The sequence below is a fragment of the Poeciliopsis prolifica genome, unplaced genomic scaffold (genome assembly GCF_027474105.1).
Source record: "Poeciliopsis prolifica strain line A6 unplaced genomic scaffold, Auburn_PproV2 SCAFFOLD008, whole genome shotgun sequence".
Lineage (NCBI taxonomy): Eukaryota > Metazoa > Chordata > Actinopteri > Cyprinodontiformes > Poeciliidae > Poeciliopsis > Poeciliopsis prolifica.
In genome coordinates, this window is record NW_026562383.1 from 15587410 (window position 1) to 15596802 (window position 9393).

Genomic DNA, 9393 nt, shown 5'->3' on the forward strand with positions numbered 1-9393 from the left:
AGACATATGAGAGTTATTACACAATTCCATATATTGTTTTCTTTTCCTTTGTCAGGTGGGAAAAACTGGTGCTTACTTGCAGTTTTTACGCATCCTGTTTCGTATGCTTATTAGACTGCTTGAGGTTGATGTCTATGATGATGAAGAAGATGAAGAGGCAGGTGAGAATCACTAGGGCTTTTGTATTTCTTCTCATCATTTTTTTTCCCTTCAAAAATGGTGGGAAAAATGGCAACAACTACATGTTAATGGTTTCTAACTGTCATTCAGAAGGCATATAGTTTTCATTTATTTGTTATTTGGTGAATAATGCCAAGTTTTAAAAGACCACCAACATCCTGAATCTGGAATTAAAATATATTTTTTAAATTTAGAAATATGTAAAAAATATATTAAAAAAAAGAAAAAGAAAAAAAAAGTGTAATCAATGGCAAAAGGAAAACATTGGTCATTTATGATACTCAAACATCAAATGACAGTCAGAAGCTACAGATTGTCCACTAATTTGTCCAGGGGATGTTATTTTTCTGAAAGATGTTGTTCTCAGGTGATGGATGCACTTAGATATTGACTGTACTGACAAGTTTGATGTCCAGTATCAACAAGGACTCAAAGATATTTTGGCATAAATCGCATTAAGATAACTGATGTTCAACTTTGAACCTCTTGTTAGTGGTTTAAAGCTGCTGAACAGAGATTTAGCGACCAGATTTTTGTGAACACTTTCTTGATCGTAGGGCTTTGTCCTCTTACCGATTTTAGTCAATTACAGTTTCTCTATAGTAAGTATGATGTTAGAAAATGTATATCTATCATGTTCGATTACAAACTGAGTTTGAAAGCTCAAACATATATTCCACAGGCTCCCACCATGCTGTTGAGTATCACTAACAAATGTTTTTCCCACTTTTACCTTGCAGAAACTACAGATGCTACGACTCCAGCAAACACACAGTGGCCCGACATTGAAGACATCCGAAAGCTGCCCTTTGACCCCAATCCCAGAGATCCTAAATTCAGGAAGGCCAGCCCGGTTTACTCTGATAGGATGCCAAAGTTATTTAAAGGTCAGGAATCATACTGAAAGAGTTAAAATCTTTCATTTGAAAAGTGTTTGCAATGTGAGTGCTATACCTAAAACACATGCAATGTAATTTGTTAGCAGAGTTTAAAAAAGAAGGAGAGAACCAAACACAAGGCAAGAGAGTGACCAAGTCAATACGTCTAAGCCGTTTTGCTGCCCATAATGCCTTTCACCACTGTGAGCAGTGTCATCAGTACTGTGAGGCAGTTCCTACGACACAAGTGAGCTACATACAGATTCCTTCAAACTTTTGTGATTGATAGACATCTTCTAAAATCTTCTATCTACAAATAATACATTTGTGTGTTATAGCTGTCAGAGTGCTCCTTACATGCTTTTACCTTCTGCTCATCCATGCTGGGAGAGGAGGTCCAGCTCCAGTTTTTCATTCCTAAAGCCAAGGAGCAGCATTTTGTTTTCAGTCATCAGGGGAGCCATCTGGAAAGTTTACGACTACCTCTCGTCTCCACAAAGGTTCGATAATCCGTCTCTAGCTAGTAGATGAATAAAAGAAGTTCACTAAACAAATATATCATCAGCATAATGTGTGATCAAACAAGGTCTTATGTGGGGAGAAATGGTTATACCATACTCATTTGTCTTTATGCTTCTGCACAGGACCCTGATCTTTTGAAGAGTCCAATCTTCACTCCAACAACAGGACGCCAAGAGCACGGGCTGCTCAACCTCTTCCACGCCATGGAGGGCGCCACTCATCTGCACATCCTGGTGGTCAAACAGTTTGAGATGCCCCACTACAGGAAGTACTGGCCCAATCATATCCTGCTCGTCCTACCAGCAATGTTCAACAGTGCTGGAGTTGGTGAGTGGCTTACTGTCTTAACAAGTCCAGTAAACTCATAGTCATGTCCTTTTTAACTAATCTTCCTCAGTACTACTTTTTAGGGGGGCATTTATAGCATTACTGTTGATTTTGTTGAGAAATAATTTTTTTTAGCATGAGGTTACATTCTTCTGAAATTCTCAGAGTGCTGCTTCAACAAAATAATCTTGCTTTACTACATTGTATGTATCTTTACCAATAAATGTGGAGTGTGCTGTAAAATTACAGGCTATAAAGCCGCAGATATGGACGCATATCTTTAATCACCACTGAATCTTTTAAATAGTCAAATTAAAGAACAAAGAGAAAAATTATTAAGATAAAATTTAATAATACAACATGTGTGCATTACATACATGCAATACAGATATATGTATATTTATGTATATATGAATGTGACGTGTAGGTTTCTCAACCTTTTTGTTTACATCCCATCATGCGGATAATAACTGCAGCATTTAGGCCAGTGTGGTGATTGGCTATTACACTTGTGATTTACAGCATGTTTTGTGAAAATGAAAGGTAAAAGCTTCTATTTGTCAATCTGAGGAAGTCGCCCTGTATGATAACATCAACAGAAAGAGGTGCAGCAAAGCTAAGCTGCAACCTGACAGATCACAGCTGTCACCTTGACCTCTAAAGCGTGGCCCCCTGCCAGTGTTCTCATTCAGGACATGCTGTTTGTGCTGTATAACCGTGCAACGTAAACTGTGTTCTGTACCATAAAAACTGTGACTTTCTGCTTTTTATTGAACTACAATAGTTCACATTTTATGTATAATGTATACCTATACCGTGCAATTTGAGGACAGCATGGGTATACTCATTAGCATCAATTTGCTAAGGCTGAAGGACCGACTGGATGTTGTACTTTTAAGGAAATATGAATGACACACAAAGTAATAGGCTCCTGTCTGTTTAAGGTGCTGCTCGCTTCATGATCAAAGAGCTGTCATACCATAACCTAGAGCTGGAGAGGAACCGCCTGGAGGAGCAAGGTGTAAAGAGACAAGATGTATGGCCTTTCATCGTTATGATGGACGACTCATGTGTGCTGTGGAACACCTTCCAGCCGACAGATGGCAGGTAGAACAGAGTTGGAATAACCTTGTTTTCCCCCCAAAATTAGGAGACAATCTCTGAAATGAAAAGATAAACTAAACAAATCATGTACAATTTACTGTGGGAGTTTATAAATTTAACAAATTGGTAATTATTATTTTTGTGGTTATACTGCCTATCTTGGCTAGATTTCAGTACTGAGAACTCCTCAGTACTACCTGTCTGGGACAAACTAGACTTTATAAACTAAACACCCCTAGAAAAACTATTCAAATTGATGACGTATGGTGGTTATGTTAGTTATCTTTTGTCAATCCTATTTTCATTTTACCCAAATAGCTACACACTTTGCATTTTTTTCACATTGCACTCAGCATTGTGTTATTAGAAGCTTAAACTTTGCATTGTTATGGTAATTACAGACCTGCTAAAGTTGAAACCTTTCTTCCTTTCGTTTGTTTCCTCAGTGAAACTTCAGATGGAAGCTCAGGCATCACCAATGTGTCTTTGAAAACAGTGCTGCAGCACATGGAAAACACACCCAAAATCTCCCTGTATGCTATCTGCGGTGTTCGTAAGTGGAGCAGCAGCTTGGCCCACAAGACTCCCCAAGACCCCTTCAGTCGGTGTCACCTCCACGACCTTGTCCTCCTTAATGTGGACCTGACACAGAACGTTCAATATGACCTCAATCGGTAAGTTCGCGTCAGCGTTTTAGTTGTTAATAACATTTGCAGAGATTTTGATTATTGGTCACCGCTGTCGTGTGCAGGTACGATTGTGAGGAGGTGGACTTTAATCTGAGGGTGAACAGCAGCGGGTTGCTTATATGCCGCTTTAACAACTTTTTCCTGATGAAAAAACACATTCCAGTTGGGGGAAAAAAAGATTTTGTTGTTAAACCGAAGCTTGTGGTGGGTATCTCGTTTGTATTTTGACAGTTCATTGAGGCCAACGAGATCAAATAATGTAAGTTTTCTTTTTTTTTCTCCACAAAGCACAACCTCACCCTGTCGAGCCTACTTTTGTCTCCTCAGGAAATCGAAAACAAGGCTCCGATCAGCCCGTCTCAGTACGTTTGTGCCCCAGACAGCGAGCAGACCCTATTAGACGCACCGGCTCAGTTCCTGCTGGAAAACTTCCTGCAGAGCTGCAGCCACAGACTGTTTCCGAAAGCTGTTCAGAACAGAAACAACCCAGTTCTGTCCATCGATAGTTACCTTAACCTCAGCCCAAAGGTAAGATCTCCCAGGAGATTCAGCTGACCTCTTCAGCTACATGTACAAGATTTAAACAGCGAGGAGTTCTTATACCTGTGTTCTAAATCTGAAAATTTCATTCTGTAGAATATCTTTAAACAAGAAGTTTTTGCTGGGTTGCTTTTCAAAGAACATTCTGACCTGCTTACAAGCACATATGCAGGCAGCGAATGCTAACAAGGCAACTTCTGTGTATGAGATCATATTTGTGACTTTGCACAACCTCAGCGCAAACAGTTTGCTTATGTAAACATTTCTTTTTTTTTTTTCTTTATTCCACTCAATATGCACAGTTGTTTGTTCTGATGAACCCAGAAACTTCCTGACACAAGTTTCAGAAAGTTTCTAGGCAATATAAACCACCTCACGTTTACGTTATTTTACTCTCGCAGCAGTGATGATGTATCTTACATTCTTATTTCAGATTTCTGTGTGCTACATCAACTCTCGCCCACACTCCACCAATCTCAACCATCAGGGTCTGGTGTTCAGTGGCCTGCTACTTTACCTTTGTGACTCCTTTGTTGTTTCCGGGCTCCTCAAGAACTTCCGCTTCCTGAAAGGTGACAGGTCTCCATATTTGCAGATTGAAATTTTAACTCACTTTGTGGAATTACGACTGCATACTTCAATGTATTGGATTTATTTATGGTAATAATACAAAATAGTGCATAAATATTAAGTGGAAGTACTAGCATATGAGGTTTTGGTTTTACAAATAAACTTCTAGTGTGGTGTGTATATTTATGACAGCTTGGTCCCAGAAAAAAGAGGCTACAAATTGACACCATCCGTTTCATATTTTTAAATATAAAAATACTTAATTTTTTTATTTAAAATATTTTGACCACCAGGTATCATTTTAAGTGTACTACAGCAATTCTTACAAACCACACACTCTTACAAGTGTGTGGTTGTAACATGGAAATATGCACAAAAAGCAGTGTGAATATTTTCCAGAGCCACTGGGATAACCTTGATTCTGCCCTCAGGCGCCACCCTCTGTGTGATCTGCCAGGACAGAAGTTCCCTGCGTCAGACCATCGTCCGGCTGGAGCTGGAGGACGAGTGGCAGTTTCGTTTGCGGGACGAGTTTCAGACGGCCAACTGTAGCGAGGATCGGCCCCTCTACTTCCTGACCGGCCGCCATGTTTGAACCCACAATTGTTCTGTAGCTGCGCAGCTGGAGAATCTCGGTCAGTTAGGAGTACTTTTGGATCTCCTCTGCAGCAGTTAATTTCATGCCTCCACTTGAGCTTGTTTTTATCGAAAGGAAAACTGCCTCCAGGTTATAAGAAGCACAGCTCAATTGAAGCGTTGCTTGTTTTCTTGAGGCAAATGTGGATCCGATACAGGACTAATGGAGGATTCATTTGTCCATGAACTTTAAATCCAGTAGGTCCAAGTCTGGACATACGTTTTTATCTCAGGGTTTCAAATTGAGGGAGATTTAAGGGATTTAAGGCGTTACGTTTTCTTCTCCCTGCTTATTAGCTTAAGTTGGCACCAAAGACTCAGCTGCACCTTGCCTTCTCCATTTTCTTTCCAGTTCAGCCTTTGAAACTCCAAGAAGCTCATTAACGCTTCATAGCTAAGTGATATCACAACAGAGGCTGCGACACAAGCAATTTCCAATATTATTAGCAACCGATGTTTTTTTTTTTACCAATGGGATTTGACTAATAACCAACTATTAATCTAGCAGATTGTTGGGGGTTTTTTTCTACTGTGCCTCTAAAACATGAATGTGGCATCGATAATCTTTCCAAGAAGAAGCCGTGAGTGCTGTCATACTTTCCAAATGACTTAATTTTTGTTGTCACAGATAAGGGAGTTTACAAGCTATGACTTTTAAAGAATGTAAAAAAGTCTATCTGCTATTTGAAATCCATATTATTAATGTGTAATGCCAATCAGAAAGATCAGCCCATGTGTTAGAGAAAATAATTTGCATTTAGACATTTGCTGACTCAAATTCTGAACGTCAGAGAAATTAAATGTCATAATCAGGCTCTGTCACTGCCTTTTGCCTTGCTTCTAACTGTGCCTAGGACTGCTCCTGTAATGATGTTTAGAGGCAGTTAGCTTCTTCGCTGTTTGCTTAAACTAATGTCCCACAGTTGATAGGAAGGGTAATCAAAGGAAGAATGAGGTGACACACTGTTAAAAAAAAAAAAAGCATACTTGAAAAGTGTTTTTGTGCATTTCTCCACAGGGTTGTCATAAGAATATGCCTTAATTGTTTTACACAGCCACAAATAATCTGTCATAATGACCAATCAGAATGAAGAAAGAAAATACAAGTCAAAGAAATGTTTGAAAGTAAGAAGGAATAATTAGAATTTGAACTACTGTACTGTTGAAATCTTTGTTTACATTATTAATATATTATGTCATCCCTTTACCCACTGACAGTTCATGGTTTTATGTTGCCGCCTTGTGATACTCTTGCCAGTGTATTTTGGTTGTGTCTTTCTGCATTTTTTTGTTGCAAAAAAGCTAGAAGAAATCTACCTAGATATATCTATGAAAATATGTTTGTATCCCTTTGTGTCCATGTGTTAAATTTTCATCAACAAATGGAAATCAGGTCCATGGAGGAGTTTTTTTTTCCCCCTTTATTTATTTGACAAGTATTTTGGACTGATAATCATGTTCAAGTGAGATATTTGATTGCATTCTGAGGCGGGGGCACTTCCCTCTTTAAAAACATCTGTGAAGGTTTTGCACAGGAACCCAAATGGATGTTGTTTTAGATATACTGAATGTTATCGGAGGGAAGGAGATGTGAACTTGCACTATTCAAGTTTCTAGTTGAATAATATACAGCAAACAACAGCTCCCTCAGAAATATTCCACGCATAAGACTCGGTCCATAGCATTATTTTTTTTGTTTTCTTTCGTTCTTTTTCTTTCTTTTTTAAATAATTTAATACTTAATATGCAACTTGCTCTCACAATCTTTGCTGAAATATGTCTCGGTGTCTCATGCAGCTCAGTGGTAGCCTTGGTGCCTGGTTGATCTACCTCATATTTACCATTGTGATTGCTGGCTGTGAATAACATAACAGTAGAGTCCCATTGTTGTTGAAAATTCTGAATGTAATAAAAATGACTTCTGAGTTTTCCTTTTGCTATTACTTGACTTTTCTCATGAATTCTACTCTAGTAAAATAAACTTAAGATTTACAAAATTAAATTAGTTGTCTGTGTAACAATGCATATATTTGGATCAAATTTGGTCTAAAAGAACAAATTTCAAAATATTCTTAATTAAATAAGATTGGGTTTAACTAATCAATTGGCTTATTTTACTCATCTGTTATCCTTCCATGTCAAAAATATTAAATTTGTCTTCAAAATAAAACACTACTCAAATATTATTTTTTAGTCTGATCTGCCATGATAATATTTAAGCATCTTAGCTGTCAACCTGAGCTAAAATATTCTGTTTATTGTCAATGACTTGCTAGCAAGTTTAGCATTAAAACAGTTCAAACAGGATAAGGGAGAACCTTGACACTTGCAAACTGCGTTTTCCCTGAAACCCAAAATGTCTGAATAATGCAAGTTCTGAAGGTCTGAACTGTGCAAAGTAGCAGAAATATTAAAAGATTCAAAATTTGGGAACCAATCTGTGAAAGGGATTGAAGTGTAAAAGTGTTGGTAAAGTTCATTTTAGAATCCAAGTTTAGTTTGCATTTAAAAAATGTACACCTATGAAACTCTTTCTCCTGCTTTTCTTTCCTCAACACATCTCCAGATAAACTGTCTCCATGCACAATAACCCCACTAATCAATCATACATAGGAGAAATGGCCTCTTAATGAACGCTGGAATCTTCTCTTGGAGTGCTGCAAGGGCACAGGGGCAATGCCGGTCCAGGGACAGTACTATTTCAGCTCCTGTGAGATAATATTAGAGCACATTCCATCTACCTCCAGCTCCAGTGTGATATGACACATGACTATTTTGAGCCAGCACCTGACAGATTAGGATGACAAAGACACACCAGTAATAAGAGCCTTGCACTTTAATGTCTGCTCATTTTATATTGCGCTTATAAGACAAATCGACAAAAAGCGGTTGATTCCAAGAGTTGTTAGATTTCTGATGCTTCTTAAATAGTAAGAAAGGGAGAACCTTGATACTTGCAAAGTATCAAAAAGTTTTACAATTATATGCTAAGAGCATGTATTAAATGTGCAAGTATTTTTATTTTATTAATGATGTTCAACATTTTTTCCTAAACTACTTTACTGTATAGTAAATAATCACCCTCCAGTCTTGTTCCTCGTTCTAATAGTTTCACTTAAGCAAACATAAGCTGTTTTGTGTCACATTTAAGAATTACTTTGTGTTACCAAAGAACAAACAAAACAAAGAGCCAAGAACTGAGTACACATCCCAGAGGGACTCCTGTGCCTAGTTTGATGTAGCACAATATTTTCCAACTATTAAGTCTTTCTGACATAAGGTTCAAAATGCATTGACAGAATAAGGTAATCCAATCAAAGATTCAACATAAGCTTCTGTAGGATGATCATGAATCATGAAGAAAGTGGGTTTTTCACAGAAAGCAGAACAAATATTATTGTATTAACTGGTTGAAGAAGCAAGGAGCCTGCAGGAGGTTCTACCTGCGGGCTGAATTTAGTTTAATTCAGCCTGAATTATATGGGTGGCTGAATTTAATGGGTCTAATGATTAGTTGTTCATAGCATTGCATTTGAACAGAGTGCGACACCATCAGTCAATAATCAAAACACAGCTATACAAATAAGATTTTTTTTTCACCCTCAGAGTAAAACAAATTCACTCAAGTCAATTCAACCAAATGCTTCCCTACACCATACAGCTGAAAAACAAATTCTGTCAGTGGACTTATTGGGGGATTGCACTTTAGGTAAGTGGAGTACTGCAGGATTACAGTTAGCCTTTTGTGGAAAACATCCACCGCTGCAGTGATGCATATCCTATCAGCTGCTAAGCCAGCCAGCGTGGACTGAGTCAATTCCAGAGACCAAAAGCTAATGTTGTGATGCGAGACCCTGCAGTCGCACACTGATGCTGCAGTAAAGCCACTCCAATGGTAGACTGTCAAATGCCTTGCTCTCAGTATCAGTTTGAGATGGCCTATTTGA

At 38.2% G+C, this 9393-nt stretch overlaps 1 protein-coding gene across 10 annotated transcripts in view; it reads left to right on the top strand.

The window, feature by feature from the left end:
• Positions 1-7376, top strand: part of greb1l (GREB1 like retinoic acid receptor coactivator) — a 60808-nt gene extending 53432 nt beyond the window's left edge. For 6 of the 10 annotated variants that reach the window (XM_055032678.1, XM_055032679.1, XM_055032677.1 and 3 more), the window contains 11 exons: positions 56-161; positions 921-1067; positions 1163-1305; positions 1397-1558; positions 1703-1907; positions 2852-3014; positions 3458-3685; positions 3763-3904; positions 4028-4228; positions 4674-4812; positions 5242-7376. In XM_055032678.1, coding sequence (XP_054888653.1) covers positions 56-161; positions 921-1067; positions 1163-1305; positions 1397-1558; positions 1703-1907; positions 2852-3014; positions 3458-3685; positions 3763-3904; positions 4028-4228; positions 4674-4812; positions 5242-5405 — 1800 coding nt within the window. In that variant the 3' untranslated portion in view covers positions 5406-7376. The remainder of the gene's footprint in view (positions 1-55; positions 162-920; positions 1068-1162; positions 1306-1396; positions 1559-1702; positions 1908-2851; positions 3015-3457; positions 3686-3762; positions 3905-4027; positions 4229-4673; positions 4813-5241) is intronic. The other 4 variants (XM_055032680.1, XM_055032683.1, XM_055032685.1 and 1 more) reach the window with 1 other exon arrangement.
• Positions 7377-9393: the final 2017 nt, after the last annotated feature.